Source organism: Propithecus coquereli, unplaced genomic scaffold (genome assembly GCF_000956105.1).
Source record: "Propithecus coquereli isolate 6110/MARCELLA unplaced genomic scaffold, Pcoq_1.0 Scaffold589, whole genome shotgun sequence".
Lineage (NCBI taxonomy): Eukaryota > Metazoa > Chordata > Mammalia > Primates > Indriidae > Propithecus > Propithecus coquereli.
Window position 1 is genome coordinate 759,984 of NW_012151829.1, and position 24,702 is coordinate 784,685.

Consider the following 24,702-nt stretch of genomic DNA (forward strand, 5'->3'; position numbering starts at 1 on the left):
CCTAACCAGTCTCCTGGCTTCTGCCTTCGCTCCCCTCTACAGACTATTCCCCAGCAGCCAAGATAATTCCTTTAAACACTCAACTCATCATAATTTCACTCCTGTTCAAAACTCCTCAAAATTTCCCGTTTCACTGAAAGTAAAAAAAAAACTCAAGAGTCTTTAAAAGGACTCACAAAACTTTGCCTATAGGATCCGTCCCCGACTACGTTTACAACTTCACTTCCTACCACTCTCTGCCACAATGGTCTCCTTGAAGTTCTGTAAATGCCTGAAGCCTATCTCAGAGTCTCTAAGTAGTATACCTGGAATACTACTCCCCCAGATAGCCTCGTGGCCTACTCTCTCACTTCCTTAGGTCTATGATCAACTGTCACCCTATCAAAGAGACTCTCTTTGACCACACTATATAATGCTAACCATCAGAGAGCTGCAGAATGAACTATTATATATCCACCCCATGGAGGACTATGCAGCTATAACAAATGGATGGGCGTGAGCTCTACAAACTGATAGGGAATGATTTTCCAGATGTATGGTTAAGTAACAAACACAAGATACAAAAGAGTACATAGTGTTACTTTGTTTAAGGGGAGTTAGAAATAAACATATATATCTGTTTATAACTGCAAAAAGAAACAGGAAAGATAAAACAGAAATAAATGATAACTGTTACCAAGGAAGGTGAGGAAAGGACTTCCCTGAGCATATCTTTTTTTTTTTTTTTGGACACAGGGTCTCACTCTGTTGCCCAGGCTAGAATGCCGTGGCATCAGCCTCGCTCACGGCAACCTCAAATTCCTGGGCTCGAGCAATCTTCTGCCTCAGCTTCCTGAGTAGCTGGGACTACAGGAATGCGCCACCATGCCCGGCTAATTTTTTCTATATATTTTTAGTTGTCCAGCTAATTTCTTTCTATTTTTTTAGCAGAGACAGGGCCTTGCTCTTGCTCAGGCTAGCTGAGCATATCTTTTTAAATAGTTTTGATTTGAACCATGTTGATATTTTACATATTTAAAAATTAAATCAAAGGTGGAACCATAAAATTGAATAGAAACAGAAACAAATTAAATGCAACTATATATCAAAATGATAACATGGTCACACAGAAGGAAAAAAGAATCCAAGTAACTTTTAAAAATAATATTCTACACATCTTCACTAGGATATACAGTTGCTCCCTGACGTACAATGGGGTTATGTCCTGAAAAACCTATTGTAAAGTTGAGAGATCATAAGTCAAACTATCATAAGCTGGGGACCATCCATATTTAAGGATAAAAGGAACTGCAAAGAAATCTTTAACTGTATTTAGTAAGTTTGTGGTTGGTAATGGCATTGGTATAGCAATTGTTATAGTACTTTGTGTTTAATGTAGATTAAGAAAATATACTGGTACTATTAAGAATAGAGTTCTCACTGTGGGAAAGGGGAGATATAAATATGGAATGGCTGAAGAGGCAGAACTGAGTTACTGGATTAGTCTTAGAGATATCAGGAAAAACTCATGACTTTGTAAAAACTCTATTTCTTGGCTTTGAAAACTGACAGGGCTGAGAAGCAATGACTCTAGTGGCCTTGAGCACATCTAACTCAGGTCTTGATTTCTAAATACCATTCCCATTAACAGAAACCAGGAAAGCTATAAAACGAATCCAGAACATCTTTCTGTGTCGGGAAGTAAGGAAGTGCCCCGAACCAGACAAGAACATAGCAAAAGGACACTGGAGATTAAAGGGGTTCCCGCTTGTCAAATTTAGGATCACTAAGTATCGAAATGGATAATGACAGCAATGTTGTCTTACAAAATAAACTAAAAAACAGGAGTCTATCCTAATGCTAAAAAAAAATAATAATGGGGCTGGGTGCGGTGGCTCACGCCCGTAATCCCAGCTCTCTGGGAGGCTGAGGCAGAAGGATTGCTTGAACTCAGGAGTTCGAGACCAGCCTGAGCTAGAGCGAGACCCCGTCTCTACTAAAAAATAGAAAGAAATTAGCTGGACAACTAAAAATATATAGAAAAAATTAGCCGGGCATGGTGGCGCATGCCTGTAGTCCCAGCTACTCGGGAGGCTGAGGCAGGAGGATCGCTTGAGCCCAGGAGTTTGAGCTTGCTGTGAGCTAGGCTGACACCATGGCACTCACTCTAGCCTGGGCAAAAAGAGTGAGATTCTGTCTCAAAAAAAAAAAAATAATAATAATGGAAGGGGGTATATGTGTGCACAAAAGCTATTCATTACTGAAGAATGTAAATTAATAAACATATACAGAAAAATATCTGACTCAGAGTTCAAAAATGGTGATATCATAACATACCAAAAAATACTGGCAACACTTTTAGATTAAAGAGGATTAAGGAGCCATGATTGCCAATGGAAGTGTGTGACACATGACTGGCTTCTGGATTTTCTATCAGAAAACAGTACTGTATCAATGCTATTAATATATTTCCTGACTGTGGCAATAATTCTGTAGCTTGCTGGAGAATGCTTTTGTTCTTAGGAGACACATGTCAAAGTATTTAAAGGTGGTACCATGAAGTCTGAAAACTCTCAAATGGTTTAGCAAAAACAAAACAAAACAAAAGTGTGTGTGTATGGGGAAAGTAAAACAAATGTGAGAAAACATTGACTGGAAAAAGTATGTAAGTGTTCATTGTACTATTTTTACAACTGTTATGAAGACTTTAAGTGTTCTAAAATTTTGAAAAAACTTAAAGGAAATATTAACCATTTCCATCACCCCCCCCTTTTTTTGTTTTACTAATCTTTATACTAGTAAGTGCTTACTTTATCACCATCCAACATCTATGTGTTTATTCATTTATTTACTTACTGTCTCTCTCCCTCACTGTGATATGAGCTTCACAAAAGCAGGGAATTATCTGTACCTTGCTGTATCCCCAGTCCTTTGTACAGTGCCTGACATATAGTTGACACTCAATAAATATTTATTGAATGACTGATGTTCACAATAATGCTATGAAGTAGGTATATTATTATCCTTTCCCTTAAAGGGAAGGCATTGAGATAAACAGAAGTTAGGTAACTTGTGTAAGTTTGTAATTCAGAACTCATAGGGGTGGGGCCAGGGCCCAAAACCAGGCATCTGACCCTGGAGCTGATGCTGTCAATCACTGTATTTGGCAGCTCCTCTAGTGAGGTAGGCTCAGCCCTCAAAGGGCTGACCATTATTACTAATAGAAAGAGGACTAAACCACTCAGTCTTGTCCTCAGTTTAAGGCCTGCACAGAGCAGCTTATCAACACATACCTGCTGAATGAAATGCCCTCTGAAGGAATACATGACTTAGGTGGGAGAGACCACCATGAAGGGACTGTTCAAAGAATCTTCTGAAGGAGGTGAGGTGGAGCTTAATGCACAAACTAGGTTTGCAATGGAAGAGAGAACACAGGTATAGGTGGCAGTGACCAAAGGTGTCCAGGAAAGACAGACCAGCTCGTTTGGAGGAGCGCTACCCCATCCAATCAACCTCTGTATGCATCTCCTCTTCCTCCTTTCCCACAGCCAGCCGCACATAAACCCACCACAGCTCTTGGGCCCTGGGATGGTAGTCTGCCCTGGCCTCCTGGCCTTCCTGCCTCCAATTCCTCCTGACTGCAATCCTTCCTCTTTATTGCTGTTGGATTGTCCTTCCCAAGCACATGGTTCTGATCCTATCAGGCTCAGAAACAGCCTCTTTGCTTGCAGAAGAGAATCCAAACTCCCAAAGGGGACACTCAGGGCTCTGCCATGGGGCCTCCAACTCCCTTGGGCACACCTCCTCTGTCGCACTGAATGACTATCATCCAAGTTCACCGTGCACATGCCTGCTCCCTCGTTTTTCTTACCTGGTCGCCTCTTCTGGGAACCTTTTCCTGCAACATCACATATCCACATAGCAGCTGTCCTCGAAGGCCAGGTTCAAATACCCACCCTTTCATGAAGTCTTTGCTTCACAAAAGATATTGATTTCACCAAATATACTGCTTTCTTCCCTCTGCACTCGGACAGCACTTTATGTTTAACCTCTTTACAACACTGACTTCTTCACCTGATCACATAAGTACTTTTGAGCATATCTCACCCCCTCCCCTCTAGGCTGTCTTCCATAGATGTACGTATCTCATGGGCATGCAATAAACGTTGAACAAACCAACGGATGGGCAGGGAAGACGGATCTGGTAGTCAGGTACCAAGAGCTCACCACGGGGAAACCCTCAAGTAAAGACGAATAACCAACCAGGTGTCATGGCTATACTCCAGGGCTTTGGCTATGACTTCACGAGGGCCCTGCGTGTGGAGGGGTGGAGGAGGGTGGAGGGGTAAAAATGGAGAGGAAGACGCCTACTTCATGGGGCTGCGACGATTCGGCTGAAGAAGAAAGACGGAAAGGATGAACACAGTTCTAGACACCAGTTCTCTTACATTTTGAAGGGAAGAGAAAGGAGCAGCGGTCACACTGCTTAGGAATCCGGAGGGGAGGCCGTGGCCCCTTCTCGCTGGGTGGCGACTCTGACAGGCCGCCTGGCAGCCAGGACGGCCCGGCAGCGCCCCGGACCCGAGCGGGGACGACGGCGAGGAGCGCAGGCCTCGCTCTCCGCGCAGGCGGGCCCCGTCCTGGGCGAGCTCAGGCGCTGGGGAAGTAGCTCTAAGTTCCGCTCACGTTCTTGGCGACTAGCGAGAGGCTCGAGAAGCAAGCTAGGAATCATCCGAGAAAAGTCACACCCTTCCGGACGAGCCCTGGGCGCGGAGGCGAGCGCAGATGGCGTCAGGGGGCCTAAGGAGGATTCCCGCAGAGAGGGAAGAGCCCCCGGACAGCTCTGGAAAGGAGAGCGAGCCGGAGGAGTTCGGTCCCTTTCCTGCTGTCCTTCTTGACAACATGAGGGGCACTCGGAGATGAGATGACAACTTTACCACCTTTTCTTCCCGAAGAGGCTCCCGCGGGCCGAGTTGCCCCTGACACTCCCTACCGCCCCCCCACCTGTCCCTCCCGCAGCCGCCTCGCACCCTGCCCGTCCACCCTGCCCCAGCCCTGGGGACGGCCCAGGAGATGCCCGGTTTCCGCAGGCGCGGGGAGCCGGGGGAGGGGAAGGCTTCACTCACCTAACCAGGGCTGCAGGTAGACCAAGAGGACCCCCAGGGCCAGCCCTGCGCCACTGCCTAGGACCATGGCAGGACGGGCAGGACCCTGCCCGGGACCTGGCCCGGCGCAGTCGCCAACTTCCGGTGCAGCCTACGCGGGTTGTCAAAAGTAGGGTGGCGGGCCTGGCGCGGGGGCGCTCGCCTGTCGTCCCAGCACTTCGGGAGGCCGAGGCGGGGGGACAGCTTGAGGCCCGGAGTTGGGGGCTGCCGTGAGCTACGATGACGCCACCGCGCTCTACCCCAGGCGACAGAGAGAGACTCCGTCTCAAAGGAAAAAAAAAAAAAAAGAAAAGAAAAGTAGGGCTTCGCGGGCCCGGCCAGCCCCGCCCGCGGCCCGCCCCGCGTCTGCGCGCACGTCCTCCCTCCGCCCGCCTTTCCTCTGTCCCCCGGCGGCGGTCCCGTCTCGTCACTGCGCCGCCGCCCCGTCGGCTCCTTTTAAGGAAGAAACACTCCTTCCTACTAAAAAGTGGCTTGCGTCTTAAAAGCCAGATGTCTTCGCTCCTCCCGCACTTCCAGCGCGTTTCCTTATCATTTGGGGCTTGCTGGAGGCAGCGCCATCGCCGGGGTGCAGGGTGGGGCTGTAGCCCCCCGACAGCTGCGCCCACTAGGCGGGCACCTGCGGTGGCGTTAGGGCGGGGCGGACGCACCGAGAGGCTCAGAGGCACTTCGTTCCTTTCAGTGCTCTGGGACTCTGGACAAGACAGCCTCCTTGAGCCGCTTTTTCTTCAAACATTAAAAGGAAAGGGAACATTTTTAGACTTCTGTTAGAATGTGTGGGGGTCCTGGTGCACCTCCCCCCGCTTTTCGACCTGGAGCGCCCTCCCCTGCCCGCCCACCAATATTCCCTTAACCCGGAGCTGGGATTTCCAGATTTTAGTTTCTCCTGTCTCCGTTCCTCTTTGGTTTTCCCTCTTTTCCTCCGTCTCAGCTGTGGACTTTCCCTCAGACTGGGGTGTCAGATCCATTATCCCCCTCATTGTTTGGCCTCCCAGCAGGCATTTATAACTCTCCCTCTTGGTTAGCCTTGATTGGGCTTGCCCTCCCCTCAAATCCATCAGATCCCGAACCAGCGCTAGTCCCGGAACCAGCTCCTCACATCAGCTTCCCCGTCTGCCCCTTTCTTGCAGACAGAAGCACCCGAGTTGCCCCTGTCCAGCTCAGGGATTTAAGAGAACTCTTAGTTATCATGTGAGCAGGAAACTATTTCCGCAAACACGACTCCCTGCTGCCCAAATAAACACCAAAAACACATTGCACGTCGTGAAACTGAGTGGAAATGTGCGTTCATGTTGCCATCATCTCCATTATCCTTGGGTGGGGCAGTCAAAGTCACTCAAGACACTTGAGCCATACTGCAAGAATTCGTGAATTATTTAAATTAGCCATAAAACCCTAAAAGGTATCTCTATCAATGAAATTTCTGGGACCAATGTCCCATACCATGAAGCCTGCTATCTTAGGACATTCCTTATCATCTGTAGATGCTGGGAACACAAGGCAGGTGCAGTATGTAGCGTAAAATATGAGGAAATCAAGTTTCTCCTCTGCCGGGTGCTGGTAGGAACTCCGGCCAGCTTGGAAAGGTAGGAATGGGGTCAGGCCTTCAGACACTGGGGAGCCACAGAAAGGTTTTGCGCTGAGAAGTGATACGACGGCAGACATCTGTTCGGCACTCACTATAATCCAGGCCCTGTGTTAAGAGCATTACCTGGATCAATTTAATTACTGTCTTTGGTTTTACCAATCAGGAAACTGAGGCTCAGAGAAAGTAAATGACTTACCTAAGGACATATAAGGAGCGAAACTGGGAATCCATCTGAGGCCAAGTCCAAAGCCTCCATCCACTCTTACTGTTTCATACAGGAGCAGAATATATATGATAACAACTTCTGGACTGGCAGCTGTGCTGTCATTCAGACTGGGCAGCAAGTACTGCCAAACCCCTCAGCGGCAGTGTGGAGGAAAGAACTGCCAGCCACCTGGGCAGGTCAAAGTCTCCAGGCACCGGGTAAGGAATGATTCACTAGGCCTTCCTTGGTTGGACTCTCCTCTGACCAAGAAGCAGCGCGAGCTCTTTCATTAAGAGAAATGCTGTGCTTCCATCAAGCATTTTTAGAGGCACTTACATGCCTGGTCTAGCAGACTTCATGAATCAAAATGGCTCAGGAAGACCGGACCTGCAATGTATCAGGCAGACAGCCAAAAAGGCTCCCTTCATATATTGAGAACTTGCCACCAAAAGGAGGGCTGGACATATTTTTCATCCTGTGACCAGTGTTATGAGGTCCAGTTTTATCTTCCTGTCACTGTAGATAATCACGGATGAGAAGGTAAGAAAGGAGGGCCCATTCAGCCTGCTCAAGAGGCTGGGGCTGCTCTTCCTAGCATGTCATTCATGCGCTGGCTCTAGTTTCTGCCAAGCCCTTGGAACTACTCCCGCAAAGCTTAGGAATCCCAGAATGCAGTGAGCAAAACACTGCCCCTAATCCTGCATAAATGTAAATTGTCATTTTCATTGTAGCCTCATGGGGAAGCGTACATTCACTTCATTTATATAAACACTGCATTTGCACAAAGGGCATAGAGGGGTAATCTTATTCCATAATACTCTATTTCCCTTTTAAAAATATTCCCTGGCAGAAAGAGAACGTTTGAAAAAAATAGGCAAAAATAATACATAAGACTTAACATGGAACCACTGTGTGTACCCAAGGGATAAACAGTCACAATTTCAACTCCTGGCCAAGCCAGCAGCTGCAAGAAGTTGATAAGGATACAGCAAATGCGGGAGCTCAGGAAAGCACACACGAAAGCCTTTGCAAGTCCTGGACTTAGAAAAAGAAGGAAAGAAAGGAAGCACCTCCCTTTCCTTTTCACTCTCTATTTAGTTCCTTTTGCATGTCCTATGAATCTTAAAGAATTACAGATGGGTTCTCACTCACCATGTGTCACCGCTATGGCTTTAATCAGTCTAACAATCTCACTTTGCAGATGTGGTAAACTCCTCCCCACACTGGAATTGTGCAGACTGGTGTGCTGTGCAGTTTTACCACACAGGAATATACAGCTCTTGCTTTTCCCTCCATCCTGGAAAATGCTTGCTATTTCACGGCCAGGGCAGCACTACATAGTTGGAAAAGGATGGTGTGGTCCCGCGGCAGAGGCCCTAGAGGCCAAGGAGAAGGCTGTCCCATGTTCCTGCTCTCTTCCTCATCAGTCTCCTCTCACCCCATCCCTCCCCCCACCCGCCAAAAAAAAGGGAGCGGTCGTAAGATCTACATTCTGAACCCGCCTTTCAGGCTCCAGGTGTGTTGTGTTGCCCAACTCTAGGGACAGCGTAGCCTGAGCAGTCAGGGTGGGGGTGTATATTTATTATGATGCATTTCAGCAGATGGCAGCAAAGTGTCTTGAGGAAGAGATGTTTTTATCATTTGTACAAGGGCACCACTGAAGCTGGGCGTGGGGCATGATGATAAAAGTTGCAAGTCATGGACCTTGAGCCTAGCAGACCAGTGCGAAGGGCGGAACTGCAGGCCCCGACAGCACAGTTCTGCAGAGGAAAGTGGCTGATAAAGTGAGGGGAAAGAACGATAGAAGACTCCAGTAAATGTGAACAGCCGTATTTTCAACATAATTTACTACAGGTCTCTGAAGTGTATATAAAATGTTTTAGTGCAACATCTTACAAATAGTTTTCCTTTAAAAAACAAAAACAAATCAACAGCTCTCTACATCATGCATGGGTAGTTTTCTTACCCCATCTCTTTTTTTCTTCAAAAATTAACGCAGAGAAACCATTGTTTGAAAAGAATACGAAAACTTGCTACAGAAACACCCTGGTGAAAGAGGGTGTGGTCATATTCATGTCCTGGAAAGCGCCTAGCACAGTGTAGTTTTTCATTAACGCAACATCGTAGACGTAGATGAGTCAAGAGAGAGTATTCAGCAGTTTCCCTCTCTTGTCCTCAGAAGACTAAAGCTCCAGTAGACAACGTGCAATGAGGTCTCGCAGCCACTGGAGGGCACCATTACCATTCATCTGACACCACATTTCCATAGAAATGGCCAAAGAAAGAAGGTCCTGGGGTTTTTCATAGAAAACTGGAAAAGCTCAACCATCATTTGATGGTATGCCCCAGCCCAAGGGAAAATGCACAGAAAGAGCAATTATTAAAATACTGGCTTCGGTTTCTTTTTTTCTTTCAACTTTCCTGTAATTGCTTCACATATTTAGTTACGTGCAGCACCTAGTTTTCTACTGCTGTGAACCAATTCAAACTGAAATCTTAGTTACACATCCCAGACCCAGCCAGCCCTCTGGCATCCTTCCAGTCAGACAGATGAAAAGTCAGTCCTCCTCCCTCACTGACTCAGCCTATAAATTAGGAGTCAGCAAATTCCCGCCGAAAGCCCACATCCCTGAAATGAAGAAATGGGGCAAAAGACCTTTCTTCATGACTAAGCCAATTCTGTACTTCTAACATGTTGATGCAGCATAATAAATGAGAATCAGCATGTCAGGCAACAGCAGGATTAAGGTGGCGGTGCCCGCACACCGTCTCGTTGGAGAGTACTCGTGTACTGCGAGGAGAAAGGCAAGTCCGTGTAAGCCTGTCGGAAAGTAGCCGAGCAACTGCCTTGCTCCCCGTGGCCTGGCTCAGCAACGCACCTGCTGATCAGCCCAGGCTGCCGCACGCCTCAGGTGAGGATCAGCACCCACACGGCCTCCCCTGGAGCCTTTTCATTCTCAGAACAAGGCTTTGCAGGAATCTCTCTTGTCAGACTTAGTTCCAGAATCCCTGGTAGCTTTTTCCAAATTGGACCCCTCTTGGGATTCAAGGTGCAAGTTCCTACAGGAAGGGAGATGGCACACTTGGCCAACAAAATGTGGGCAAGGAAGGGCATGGTAACATCTTCACGGAGTGAGCAAAAGGAAATATTTGCAGCCAAGGATGCTCCAGGGGGCCAAGCATCTGGCCCAACAGTGTAAAGTAATAAGGTGACACTGGCCCTGGTTGGGCTTGAGGGACATTAAAATAAAAAGCCACCATAAAAATGAACAACAAAATAAAATGATTTAAGAAAGGGAAAGGAAAAAACCTCTATAGACAACAAATGTGATCACTGCCTGCTGAGACTACGTAAACTGAAAGGATTGCAAAGGGCCGCATCTGGACCTCCCCGCGGCTGATACTCTCACGGCCGTGAGGTAGGGAGGGAGAAAAGTTAAGTGAGGAAGACATCGGTATCACTGAGGAAAATCTAATTGGAAGAAAGGAGAAAAATCTAGTCTTCACACCTCCAGGGAGGTAGTTACTCCTCTGCACTCTCCAACATCAGGCCCTGGAAACCCCCCTTCCACCCCTTACTGTCCCACTCGACAGCAAACTCAGTGTTGGACAGCCCAGTGCCTTCCATCGGGTATATACGGTGGCTACTTTGGCCCCTGTGCTCAGGTTCACTGGACACTTTCCTTTAAGAGTTTGGCAAAGCACCTGAAGACAAAAGCCCACCTGCTCACAGTTATCAGACTGCCCTTGCAGAACAGATCAAGCCAACACCCAGCCTTTTATCCCTTCCTTCTCTAATCACTGGCTTTGATCAACCTGAAAGTCAGTAGCTGCTAAAAGCAGCCCTCTGCCCACTTTAACTTGGAAAGTGTGTGCCGTTTGGAGCTTCTGACCCGTTCTTCAAGACGGTTTTCTTATTTGTTTTTTTTTTTTTGGCAAGGATAGAGTGAAGCCTTTTTTTGCCTCTCTGACAGATAGGCCGGGCACCATCTACTCCTAATGGGGTTATGCAGGATTTCTCTTGTACATACATAGTTCTTTGAAGCAAAATTCAATGCTTTCATCTCGACTACAAAGTGGTTCCAACAAACGTAGCCGAGGCAAAAGATAAGATACAAATTTTGTCCACACTATACACAATTTTCAAGTCTTATTAAGAAAGTAAAAAAATGTTTGGGTGTATTTTGATCCATGGGTGGCATTTTCAAATATGCAAAAACAAAAAGTCTCGGAAGAGATTCCTCATAACTAGAAAAGTTCATCCTTCCTTTTGCCATCAGTTTTATGTAAGAGAAATCCGTCCACAACAGTACGGAATCCAAAAAAGGGAAAGCAGAGGGATTTAAAAAGAGCACATTACGAAGAATGAGAACCCCTGTAACATCTGTCTGAGATTACTAGAGAAATCAGTGAGTAGATGTGCACCTGGAGCTACTCACTACATTACTAAAAACAAAAACGAGAAACCTATAACTGCGGATCACATTTGTGCACAAATAGCTAGCCAACCAAGACTGCCACCGAGAGGCAATCTGTCTCTGTGATCAGGAACTTTGAACACTTTTCAAGTCTGACGATTTTCTGCACGGGCACTCCAGAGTTTGGGTGCTGCCAGCTGTCCAATCACAGAGCGAGAGGCAGCAAGGGAGAGCCTCAGCTCCTCCGTGGCCGACATCCGCCGGGGCCACCCCCCTTAGTCTATGGCCCCAGGGTGGATGCTGAGCACCGGGGGCTCCAGGCAAGTGGGGGAGTAGTTGAGGTGCGGCTCCTTGATCCACAATAGGGGCACTCCATTCTTCCCATCAGAGTTCTTGCTGGAGTTCCGGCTCTTGAAGCGCACCAGCAGGATGGTGATGATAAGGATGCCGAAGATGGGGAAGGGGTAGAAGAAGATGAAGTAGAAGAGCGCGTCATTGGAGCAGATGACAGACTGGAGGGTAGGACCTGAAAAGGACCACAGAGGAGACAGGACAATGAGAACTGAGAGCCTGGACTGCCCACATTTGATCCTGGAGACCTTGCCCGACCCAACGGGAGCCCCTTGGTGGCGCTCCCACAGTGCCCTGCCTTTTCCCTGGGGCCGCTAACGGCAGCTGAGTACCCTGATGTTCCTTTTCTCACAACACACCTCTCCCAGTTCCCAGCTGTAAGTTCCAACAAAGCAATGCCTCCATTTTCCATTGAAATCCATTATTACTGCTTGGAAAGCCATATAACAAAATGTAACGTATTGATTGTCAACTCAGTGGCATCTAGGGTGGTAAAGAAACGGCTCCAGTTCAGTCTGAACATCCTGCACGGTTATATTTCACATGTACCTTTACACTTAGTTCTGCTACAAACCTCCTTCTTTGGGGTTATAACACATTTCCTTCCTGCCAGCTTCTGAGAGCAGTTTTACCAGAAATGATGTTTACCTGATTAACGTTATAAATTAAAATGTCATTATGGACCACTTATAAATGTCCACCGTGTATCTGTTGCTGCACAGAACAGTGTTAGGTACAGCTGGAAGAGGATAAAACCAGGTGCCCCAAGACCCTGGTTGAGGGCTGTTCTATAACTCATTATACCTTGGCAGGAGCCTGGCCTCTGGAAGCCTGTGTTTTGTCTGTAAAATAAGGCTTCTGGGTGATCCCTTTGTGCTATGAAGCTTAATAATTATGGGCATCCACAATGGACAGATAAAATGTGGCCTAAACACCTTTCCTTTTAGACAGTGGCTCATTCAGTACATCATTAGGTGACCTATGTATGGTTTATATTTTTCCTACTTTTTCCTCCACTGCATAGCTGTTGTTCACCAGTATTATTAAGAAAATTTAACATACACCTGCACTTATTAGATTTCCAAAGTATATGAAATTGCTGATAGTCAACCATTTTTGACCCACAAAAACGCAATTTCATATAGTTCTGTCTAATGCAATGTTAACAGGAGGTGATCAAGGCAAAGAACTAGCAGCCAAAACTCAAAAACTCAAGATTATGTGGTAAAATGTTTTGACTGAAAAGAAGTTGAAAATTCCAGCAATTTTTGAATTTCTGTGTTATAGGCTAATTCTACTGTTAACAAACACCATTTTTAGTCTGATATTAATATATATTCCTTATTTTGATGCAAGGCCAACTGAAAGAGTGCCTTGTTATATAACAAACAATTCAGGCCAGCAAGTATCGCCTCCGGTCTCTGTTCATCGTGGAAATCCCTCAGTACAATCCAGACTCTGCTTGCTGGACCCTCTGTAGCAACAGGGCCACTGCTAAGCTGCTCCCAGCTCTCCTGTAACATCACAGCTCTACCAGGCCGGTCCTTCCAACGTAAACCACGTAAACCTCCAGGTCACCCTCCAAACTAAAAATGACCCAGACATTTGGGAACAAAAATGAAAAGAATGACAGTGGGGTACTCGGGCTTCATTTTTTCCCTTCCTCTTGTGAGTCTGAAACACTTGGCTAATTCACTAAAGAGAGAGTAGGTTCAGTACTCTAAAAAGTAACACAGTAACATCTAGGAATTAGTTGTACAACAAACCTTACTAAAATGGAATCTGGTGGAACATGAAGTTCATTATAAAGATTATATGGCATATTATTACTTTAATTCCTAATCTTGTTTGTTGCATAGGCAATCAAGGGTCAATTACATGAACTAGTATGTCAAATCCTACCATATCTCAAATCCTACTAATAAATGTCCATGACGGTTAAGAAAACTGCTAAGTAACCCATAATCAGGCTCTGAATTTATCTTCCAGACACAGTTGGAATCAACAGTGACATCCTTCCTCTACAACTGGAAAAACTCACTTGTGTCCAGAACGTGGATGCTGATGGGGGCCGACTCCTCCTCCGTCAGCCGGTACCATTCCTTCTGCGGGCTGGGTAACCACTCCTCCACGCGGCAGGAGTAGTTGCCTGTGTCCCGGGGGCTTGCCTGCAGCACCGTGAGCCGGTAGAGCACCGGGGAGAGCCTCTGGAAGCGCAGCCTGCCCTCCCAGGCACTGCCCTCTGGGCCGAAGACAGCGTCTGTGCCCACACTCAGCAGGGCCATGCGCTCTGTTGGGTCATCCTCGTCTTCCTCCTCCTCGTCCTCCTCCTCGTCCCTCTCCTCCTCCTCTTCTTCCAGACCAGAGCTGCCTCTTTTCCCTCCAGCTTTAGTCCTCAGGGAATACCAGGCCACAGCAAAGCGGGAGTCCTGGCTTGAGCGGGACACGATGTTACAGTCCAACTGGAAAGCTGCCTTTTCAGACACTGTGGCGTTGGGAACTACTGTGTCCACCTGTAGGGCAGCATCTGGGCAGGGACAAGGGACAAGAAGGGAGAAGAAGCTGTTTGAATTTATTTGCTTAAAACTAACTAAATGTCCATCACTAAACATATGCTAGTAATACCCACGCAATAGAACGCTACACACCTACTGAAAAGGCATATAGGCGCGACTACGTGCCGAGATGTGGACAGAGACTCAAGAAAGATTATCAGGCCGGGCGCGGTGGCTCACGCCTGTAATCCTAGCACTCTGGGAGGCTGAGGCGGGTGGATCGCTCAAGGTCAGGAGTTCGAGACCAGCCTGAGCAAGAGCGAGACCCCGTCTCTACTAAAAAACAGAGAGAAATGATCTGGACAACTAAAAATATATATAGAAAAAATTAGCCGGGCATGGTGGCGCATGCCTGTAGTCCCAGCTACTCGGGAGGCTGAGACAGTAGGATTGCTTGAGCCCAGGAGTTTGAGGTTGCTGTGAGCTAGGCTGACGCCACGGCACTCACTCTAGCCCGGGCAACAAAGCGACACTCTGTCTCAAAAAAAAAAAAAAAGAAAGATTATCAGAGTTCAGAACGCTGTGTATGCTCCATATCATTGTATGTAGAAAAATATTTTATTCTGATATATATATCTGTCCTTATTTGTATAACATGTCTATGGAAGAACTCATAGGAAGCTGGCAGTGTGGCTGCTTACGGGAATCCCGGGAGAAAGGGACACTTATTTTCACTGTAACCCCTTGTAGCGGTTGAATGGTGTCCCCCAAAAATTCATGTCTACCTGGAACCTCAGAATGTGACCTTATTTGGAAATAGGGTCTTTGTTGATGCACTTCGCCAAGAAGAGGTTATACTGGATTGGGGTGGGCCCTAAATCCAGTGAATGGTGCTCTGGACTGAATTATGTCCCCTTCCAAATTAATGTGTGGAATCCCTAACTCCCAATGTGACCGTATTTGGAGAAAGGGCTTTCAGAGGTAACTAGGGTTAAATGAGGACATAAGGGTGGGGCCCTAACCCAGTAGGATTGGTGGCCTCATAAGAAGAGGAAGAGAGAAAGTTCTCTCTCTCTCTCCAGGCACACGCACTAAGGAAAGGCCACATGAGGACACAGTGAAGGTGCAGCCATCTGTAGCCAGGAAGACCACAACCCAAGCATGTTGGCACCCTGACCTCAGACTTCCAGCCTCCAGAACTGTGAGAAAATACATTTCTGTTGTTTAAGCCACCCAGCCTGCACACTCTGTTTTGGCAGCCAAGCAGTCTAAGACAACAAAACAACTAGTGTCCTTATAAGAACAGGAGAAGACACAGAGAGAGAAGAAGGCCGCATGATGATGGAGACAGACAGGAGAGATGCAGCCACAAACCAAGGAAAGCCGGGGGGCCACGGGAAGCTGCAAGAGGCAAGGACAGATTCTTCCCTAGAGCTTCAGGGGGAGCACAGCTATGATGACACCCTGATTTTGGACTTCTGGCCTCCAGAACTGTGAGGGAATAAATCTCTTTTAAGCTACCAATTTGCAGTAAGTTGTTACGGCAGCCCTAGGAAACTATTACTGAATACACTGACTCAGTAACTTTTGAATTTAAACTGTGTACATGTAGCTTATTGGCTAAGCCGCAGTGAACCCAAGGAGGTCAATCACTCTCCCAAGGATTGAAGCCAAATGACAGACAACAAACCTGAAAGGGTCCCTCCTTGAGCACGGACAACTGAGGAGGGTAGACTTGGACAAAGTATCCTCCCAACTGAGGTGGGAGACACAGAACCACCACAGAAAGGTGCCCTGAGCAGGTGAGCCACATCTCAGACACCACCAGACGGGCTCTGATCTGTTTCTTTTGCTGCCTTTTTCTGTCCTTTTTGGCTCACTGTGGTAGGTTCCAAACACACAATTCACTCCCTAGCTCCTGAAAAGCCTCCCTTTGGCTCTGTTTACGAAATGTTCATGAAAGATGCCAAAGTAACGTCAACAAAAGTAGAGATACCAAATCAGATCCTACTTGGATGAAGACCAAATAGGAGCTAGGAGCAGTTCCCAAGTATCGTCCTGGACTTTCAATGAATTGGCTTAATGTCGTTCGCAGGTGAACATAAAGCTGGTGTCCCTACTGCTCCTGTGTTGGGGCTCTGCCAAGCTCCCCCGCACGGCCCTGCCCATCTGGACTCTCAGTGTGCACTGCTGGCACGGGAGGGCTTAGTAACTGGCTACAGGTGGCGGCACAGCGCATCAGTCCAGCTCTCGCAGGGAGGAGAATATGCTTGACAGGAAACAGCAGGATGGAGAATATTAAATCGGTTCCCAGGTGACTCAAACTCATTCAACTCATCAGCTTACCTTTCCAGAGAGCACAGCTGATGAGTGACCCCAAAGCCATCAGACAGCCATGCCACAGACCAAGGGGTGGCCAATGGTGCCTTTACCTCCAGAGTCTAACGCAGCCCTCCAAAGCTCCCGATGACTGGCTAATGTGTTGCAGGAGGTGGCCCTGGGCAGTGTGCAACAGAACTCGTCGTGGCCAGGCCCCAAGACGGCCAGACACCACCAGGCATTTAGTGCCCTCGGAAGCTCCTCTTCCCCGTCGACTCTCCCTCTGCTCTCTTCTGTTCTAACCACTTACAATTGTTCTCGGCTCCTTCGAGTGCCTTGTCTGCATCAAAGTCTCCATGCAAGGTTTTTGGATGTGATTGATTTTCACTTTCCCATAATTTCCCTCCTCTTAACATGCTTCTCTACCAATTTGTTTCCCCACGTCTGTCCCCTTCCAGAATTGGCCAACCCTTCTCCCTGTTCAGACTTTAGCACTCTTTCCTTTTCTGAGTATAAGCCACAAGGAAGCTGTTTCTCCCTACCCTGGACCCCCTGCATTATGCTAATTGCTGTCATGGCTGTCACCTTGACCACCGATTCCTGGCCTGTGTGATTAATGTGGTTTTCTTTATTCCTCAGTTGTGCAAGCCAAACACAACTACGAATCTACTCAACTACAGTCTCACTGAGGGTAGGAGCCCTTTGTTTCATATACTTCAGATTACAGTGAATGGTCAACCCTAAGCAACGGAAGGCAATTTTTGAAAGGTAACTCTTATAGCTATATTATTTCAAGTCTTCTATGTGTTTAACTTACACCTCAGGAAAAAAAAATCTTTGGAGTACAGCTGTACAATGAATGTTACAAAATCAGTAAAAATAGTGGTTATAAAATGCTTTCAACAGCATGGAAAAATGCTTGCAAAAGAATGTTGAGTGGCAAAAAAAATCACATGTAACAGTGAGATGCTGATTTCGTTGAGGGAGAGAGACAGAGGGAATATGAAAATATGAGGCAAAGACCAAAAAACAGACACCAAAGTATTAATACTAGATATTTGTAGGCAATGAGATTATGGATAACTTTACTTTTCAAAACTATACTTTTCTGTTTTCCATGTTTTGTAATTAGAACAATCAACTTATGCAATCAGGGACAGACAGATGAACAGCTGGAAGGAAGGCTGGTCCAGGCGAGCTCACTGGGCTGAACGGGAGGCAGACGCAGGGCCACAGGTTTAAGGGCTACACAGTGCAGCAGGAGGGAAACCTGGGTGACCACTCAGCCTGCCCCTACTAGCTACGTGGCTTTAGTTCCTTCCCTACTAAAGCTCACCACTCAGGGTTGTTGTGAAGACTGAACATAAGTTTCTTAACTGTGGCTGGGACGTAGCTGTACTCAATAAATGCCTGTCTCCTCCCACTCCACCTGGGGACCTCGGTCTGGTGACCTGAAGAGTGGGTGGGAGTTGAGGGCGGAGGCAGTCCAGCTGCCATTCTCTACAATTTCACCTTAGGGAGAAGACAAGCAGCCTTTCTAGGCAAAGCAAAAAGCAAAAAAGAATATATAAATAAATAAAAGCTCATGGGAAAATATGAGTAACTCAAAGTGGAGGTGATTTCCCCTCCAGCTTAGGCAAAACACAAGTGAGTAAGATACCGTCCCTTTCCTGTAACAAAGGGTACATGCGACTCCCTGAAGCACAGACCATGACGTTCGGGGCACGGGGTAACCGTGACGCTCCTGTGTTCGACCAACAAAAAGAACTGCTCCACTCAGACGTGAAGACATCACGAAAACTTCCAACGGTACCAAAGGCCACGGATGTCAATGTCAGGATGCTCAGAAAACAAGATAAGCCACTCCTACCGATGGAGGTCACAAATTCATTTCTGCTCCAGGTCCTTATAGGGACCATTGACTTTTCTCTCTGATATGGATCAATGATGTCGTGATGCTATAGAAGACACAGGAATCTCGTACATCTTAGCTTTAATTATGTGTTTAAATGGGTCACAATAATTATACCTAGTAATTATATGCATTTAAGTACTTTAGAAACAGCAATAAAGATAAGAAAAGCAAAAGGCCACACAGAATAGTCATTAGTATCAATAAAATTATCAGGAAGAAAGTAAAGGCTGCAAGTAAAGGCTTCATTATTTTCTAGTTAAAGCATGTAAATCATTTTCCACTGAAAATCTACAAGCTTTTCTGAACCACATGGCTATTATTTCAAGATTTTTATCAGATCCAATACTTGTCCAAATCTGAATGTATTCCTTAAAGAGAAAATAGTCTATGATTTGGAATAATGAATTGCCAGATTTTATTCTAATTAAGCTATCAAATCACCTTAGGTCAAACCCAGATGTGCATTTTTCCATTCATAAGAAAAAAAACTGAGACAATTTTGAATACAAATGCATAATGTAAATGCTCACATATTTAACTCAAATAATTTATTAACTAATAAACTAATTGTAGGCAGTGCATAAGATATTATACTTAAAGGGGAAAACACCAAAGAGAGTAAAGGCTGCGGGACATAAACCCTCACCTGGTCGCATGACTGTCACAGCTGTCTGCCCAGCAGTGTCTTCTGCCCGTTTATACCACACGCCACTGGGGCTGGGCAGCCACTCCTCCACGCGGCAGCTGTAGGTTCCGCTGTCCTGCACGGCCACGTTCTGGATGAAGAGCCGGTACACGCCGGGGGAAGGGCTCTCCAGGTGCAGCCGCCCCTTCAGGTTGTTCTTGGCCGCCTGCTCTCCGTAGTGGAAGGTGGCGTCGCGGCTCAGCCGGGCCACAGTCTCCCGCTCTGGGTGGTTGGGCTTCCACACAAACCACTCCACCATGAGCTGGGAGGCCACACTGGTGCGGTTGAGGACCACGCACTCCAGCTGCACCTGCCGAGTCTCCAGAACCGACAGGTTCCCCTGGGCCTGGCTGAGCTTCAGGCGGCTATCTAGAACAGTACAGAAAGAGATGCTGGCCACAAGAAGAAACAAGCAATCTGCACGCACCATTTCCAAGGGCAGGTGAATGGGTGCCTTCCAAATACGGAAGGACAACAGCACAGACTCGGTTAGCAGAAACGCTTCTCAGACGTGGCACCCTAAACATTCTGAGTTCCCTGATCATGTGTCTGGAGTGCCTGGGTTTCAAAGAGTTTGATGTTTCAGTTAAGAGCTATCCCCAGTTCATAACCTCACTGGTTCTGATGCTTAGTGGAGGACAAACACCAGCTGTGGAGGACTGAACATCCACATGACAACAGATCATGGAGCACATGACTCACTGATCAGGGTGGCTGGGAAGGGTATGGTGAGAACCCCCCTCAAAGCAAGATTAAACTTTTAGGCCAAGTGTGGTGGCTCACACCTGTACTCCTAGCACTTTGGGAGGCTGTGGACGGAGGATCATTTGAGGCCAGGAGTTCAAGACCAAGCTTAGCAAGAGTGAGACCCCGTCTCTACAAAAAATAGAAAAATTAGTGGGGTATGGTGGCGCACACCTGTAGTCCCAGCTACTTGGGAGTCTAAGGCAGGAGGATTGCTTGAGCCAGGAGTCTGGGTTTGCAGTGAGCTAAGATGATGCCACTACACTCTAGCCCAGGTGCCAGAGAGAGACCCTGTCTCAGAAAAAAAAAAAAAAAAAAAGCAAGAGTAAACTTTTAAAACTGACCACATGATGGCTAGAATATGCTGGGCTGTCAACCACAAAAGAAGTGCAGAGGCAACAGTTTAAAATATTCATGTATTAGCCCTAAGAACTGCAGTTCTTACTTTTCTTACAAAAAAGCCCTCTCGAGGTGGGCACAGAACTGACCTGACATCAGTAAAGAAAAGATTGATACTGATGGAACTGGGTGGTCTGAAAGCTCAGCCAACCAGACTCTCCTCCAGCGAAAACTTGTCATTAATGATGGCACACCCTGAAGGAGTGCCTGTAATTTCTCAAGGGCCCAACGAGCCTTTGTGGACCTGAGGGATCTAAAAGCTGTGACACTCTAAACGCACAGAAGCACCTCGGGAATGACACTTCCAAGTGACACTTCTGAGTGGGGAAGGCCAGACACGTTTACTCTTTACTTTCTACACTTCAATCCTGTCTGAAACTACATTATAAAACCACAATGCTCATGAGTACTTTTGTAATTAAAAGGTTACAAAATAAAAAATAACATAAAGGATGTATTTTAAATAACCAGTCTCCCCAAAATATATATATAAAACTCTGGTTATCTCGGGGTTGAAAGATTATTATTTTCTTTGTTGTGGCCTTTTTGTTTGTTTTTGGGGTTTCTGGGTTTTGTTTTGTTTTTTTGTATTTTCTAAAAGCTCTGAAAGTGTATGCTTTCTCATCAAAGGGGAAAAAAAAGAAAAGAACTAGAAGCAGGAAGGAAAAAAAGAAAGAAAAAGATACAAAACAAAAATCTCAACTGAAAGGGGAAAACTTTTAATCAGCATCCTGTGAGTTTTCTGTTTATAGTGTAAACGTGTTTGCAGGGACCCTTATGGTGCTTCTGTACTGGCCCCGCCTGGCTGGGCTGTAGACTCAGACAGGGAATCCCCGCGATAAATTTAGGGTCCACCAAGAATCTCTTGGTTTTGGTAGAAATGAGGAAAGGGAAAGGATGGTGATGACTAGGGAGGAAATACAGAGGGTGGCGTGGTTGTGTTCCCCCAGTAGAGACAATAATCAGAACTGAGAACAGAGATGAAAAATAGGAACCAAAAGAACGTTGGTGGGCCTAATGACAACCTTCAGCTTTCAAAAGCCCCAGGGACTGGCCTGAAGTCAGGACGGAGGTAGCTGGAAATGCCAGCAGGATCCACTTCAGACCAGAGCTTCCTGTTTACTGCACCAGCAGCAGGTTCGCAGAAAATGTCACTGGGGGGGCCAGTGAGAGCCCCTAGAAATATGGTGTTCTCAGGAAAAAGAGGAACAGTCCCATGGCATTCAGTGAGGCCACACCTGGAGTTCTGTGTCTGGTTCCACTGGCTTACTGAACAAATATTCATCGAGGCTTCCTGGGAGACGAGCAGTAGTGCAGAAAACCAAGTTCCTGCACTCACTCAGGAGCTTCCATTCTAGTAGAAGAGAAAGACTATATACACACACACACACACACACACACACACACACACACACACACATACACACATATGCACATACATATACACACACATACATATATATACATACATATGCACATATACACACACACATGTATATGTGAATATAAAATAATAAGTACTGTATAGTAACGAATAAGTGAACTGTACATATACATACGAATAAGTACTTCATAATCACTTACATACGAATAAGTGAATAAACAGAATGCCACGTGATAATCTGTGCTATGAAGGGGATGGGGAAGGGGACACAGGGTGACAGGGATGCTATTTAAGTTAAAATGAGCTAGGAACGCCTCTCTAAGGGAAAGCTAGATAAACAAACATCTAAGGCCATTATGTTCCAGACTGAAAGAATAGCAAGTATAAAGGCCCTGGGGTGTTTAAGGAAAGCAACCATTTATTCGTTACCCAACCAATATTTACTAAGGGTGCCATGCCAGCGGCTGAAGACATAAGAGACAGCCCTGTCCTCAAAGTCCCTGCACTGTAGTGCAGAAGAAATACAAACAATTATTACACTATCTGTTTTGTAAGGGACCCCTACTGACATGGGAGAAATCAGAGTAGGCTTCTTGGAGGTGGTACTAAGTGAAGTCTTGGTTTTGGGGTGAAGACAGGGCAGAAGCAGCAGGAGAAGCACATTCCAGGCAGAGAGGACAGCATAAGCAAAGGCCTGGAGGTGAGACCCAGGGTGGCAACACAGCACCCCCACGGCCCATGAGGAAAGACAGACAGTGACAACGACAAATTGTAGGCCATGCAAGAATGAGGGATGGAGAGGGCCCTTACGGTCACGCTACGTGAGAAATTGAAAGAACTAGAGATCTTTAACAAAGAGAAAGGGAGACAGAGGGGGCCACAGCCTTCGTGTACTTGAAAGGAAATGACCCAAATTTACCTTGGGTTGTACTAGGAGCAGATTTAAAAAGGGAAATTGCAGAGAGGTGGACTTTTCAACAATCGGGGCTGCCCAAAAGTAGAACGGAGGCTTTCAGAGTCAGGAGCTAGATTCTCTCCCTGGAAGCACTCTGGCAGAGGCTGGACACACCTGTCGGGGAGCGGACTGGGGGCTCCACCCATGGGTCCGAGAGAGGGTGGAGACACCGAGGGCTTGCCTGGGCTGGGCTGGGGGGTAAGGAGGAAACCAGAAATGCCTTCTAGGCAGGAATTCTGGGTGTGGGTCTGGTGTCAGCCCAAGATCCAGTGCAAACTGCAACCCTAGAAAGAGACAGGAGCTGCCACGGTCCCTGCCTTGCTGCGTCTGCTAACCACAGCTATCCCCAGGCCACACTTTGGTGAAGATGATGTCCATAAAAGCAGAGTCAAGGATGCTTTTATGAGTTTGCCATCAGCACCAGGACAGCAAAGTGGCAGGACCCATGGTGCTCTCGGATGCTGGTCTGTGCACCTGCACCCACGCCCCGTGTGCGCCCTGCAGACAGCCTCTCCACGCTGGCCCCACACAGCCCCCCCACCCCCAGGCAGTCTCCGCGCTGACCCCACTGGCCCAGGACGGCCGCACCCTCTGTCCTCACCTGGCTGCTTCACGGTGACTTCTGTGCGCCCCGAAACCTCCTCTGCCAGCTTGTACCAGGCGTAGTTGGGGCTCAGCAGCCACTCCTCCACGTGGCAGTAGTAGCTGCCGCTGTCACTGACCTCGGCTCTCTGGACCGTGAGGCTGAACAGGCCGCCGGACACGTGCCTCTCAAACTGGAGCCTCGCTCTCAGGCCCTCCTCCTCCGCATAGGTGCCGTACTCGAAGGCGGAGTTGTGGGTGGTTTTGAGGATGAGCTTGCCGTCCGCGTCCGAGGGCTTGTGGACGTACCAGAGCACGGCGAAGTGGGAGTTCTGGCTGGTCTGAGACTTGACCGAGCAGTTCAGCTGAATGGGCCTGTTTTCTACCAGGGTGAGGGTCCTCTTCGATTTGCTCACCTGCAGCTTTGTCACTGAGAAGGGAAGGGGAACGGTTCAGTGGAATCGCCACACACTCGGGGAAACGTGGCCCGTCCCCATCCTCGCTTCCAGACTCCGAGGCTGGTTTTGTCCGGTGCAGTTCCCAGAGGACTTAGCATTGACCGGCTTCCTCCAAAACATGGCTCGCCGTGAGGAAAGCCGCTTGGAACCGATGTCACCCCCAACACCCCTCCCTGTCTCTTCCCTGCCATGCCCCTGACTTAGGCCCTCACCACCTCTTCTCTGTCCCCTGCCTGCTTTCCCAGTTATCACACGGGCACCAGGGTGATCCAGCTAAAATGTAAATCTGCCCACATCATGTCTCTGCTTAAAAAGTTTAATGGCTTCCGACTGTAGGTGAGAGAGAAACAACTCCTTTCCACAGCACAAATCCCTCCAGGATCCAGCCCTCGCCAGCTGTCCCGACTCACCCTCCACAGTGCACCCTCGAGCACCCTCCCTGAGAGAGAGCACGCACATGCACACGCACACACACACACACACACACACACACACACGGCGCAGTCTCGCCCTGAGCTCTGGTCTTTGTCCTTGCCGTCATCTCTGCCCGCCCCCTCCCATCACCTCCGTGGCTGACCCTCTCTCCACTCTCGCCTCATTACCGTCCCCTGGGCTGGATGCCCTTCCTCTCCCGGCTGTTCTCCCTCCCATCTCTCTTCCACCCTAGACTGTGAGCTCCCCGAGGGCAGAGATCACCCTTTCCCCACTCAACCAGCCAATGTTTATGGAGTGCCCGCTCTGTGTCCCACAGGATGCTAAGTGCTGGCAGAGCCCCAGCCACAGAGGAGCGTACTGCCTGGCGGACGTTCCCATCACCGCTTGCCCAGAGCCTAGCGCGGTGCCTGGGCTTCGGAAAGCACTCCATCAGTGTTCGCTGAAACAGCGAGTGAGTGGGTGAGTGAGCAGGGACGCGGTGGAGAAACATGCAGCAGGTGATCAGAGGACCCTGGGAGGACCTTCCCAGGGGAGAGAGAAGGCCGAGAGGATGGTGAGCAACAGGACCGGACAGAGCCGACTCCAGCCCCCTTCCCCTTGCTGTCCTGCTCCAAAAGCAGAAGGGTGG

At 47.7% G+C, this 24,702-nt stretch overlaps 2 protein-coding genes across 4 annotated transcripts in view; both read right to left on the reverse strand.

Moving 5' to 3' along the window:
- The window catches only part of CD58 (CD58 molecule), a 46,826-nt gene extending 41,439 nt beyond the window's left edge, over positions 1 to 5,387 (reverse strand). For both annotated transcript variants that reach the window (XM_012658467.1, XM_012658466.1), the window contains exon 1: positions 5,106 to 5,387. In XM_012658467.1, coding sequence (XP_012513921.1) covers positions 5,106 to 5,172 — 67 coding nt within the window. In that variant the 5' untranslated portion in view covers positions 5,173 to 5,387. The remainder of the gene's footprint in view (positions 1 to 5,105) is intronic.
- A 3,369-nt stretch (positions 5,388 to 8,756) lies between these two features.
- Positions 8,757 to 24,702, reverse strand: part of IGSF3 (immunoglobulin superfamily, member 3) — a 93,456-nt gene continuing 77,510 nt past the window's right edge. For both annotated transcript variants that reach the window (XM_012658474.1, XM_012658473.1), the window contains exons 8-11: positions 23,201 to 23,611; positions 19,079 to 19,486; positions 13,745 to 14,230; positions 8,757 to 11,878 (exon numbers count right to left, since the gene is read on the reverse strand). In XM_012658474.1, coding sequence (XP_012513928.1) covers positions 11,628 to 11,878; positions 13,745 to 14,230; positions 19,079 to 19,486; positions 23,201 to 23,611 — 1,556 coding nt within the window. In that variant the 3' untranslated portion in view covers positions 8,757 to 11,627. The remainder of the gene's footprint in view (positions 11,879 to 13,744; positions 14,231 to 19,078; positions 19,487 to 23,200; positions 23,612 to 24,702) is intronic.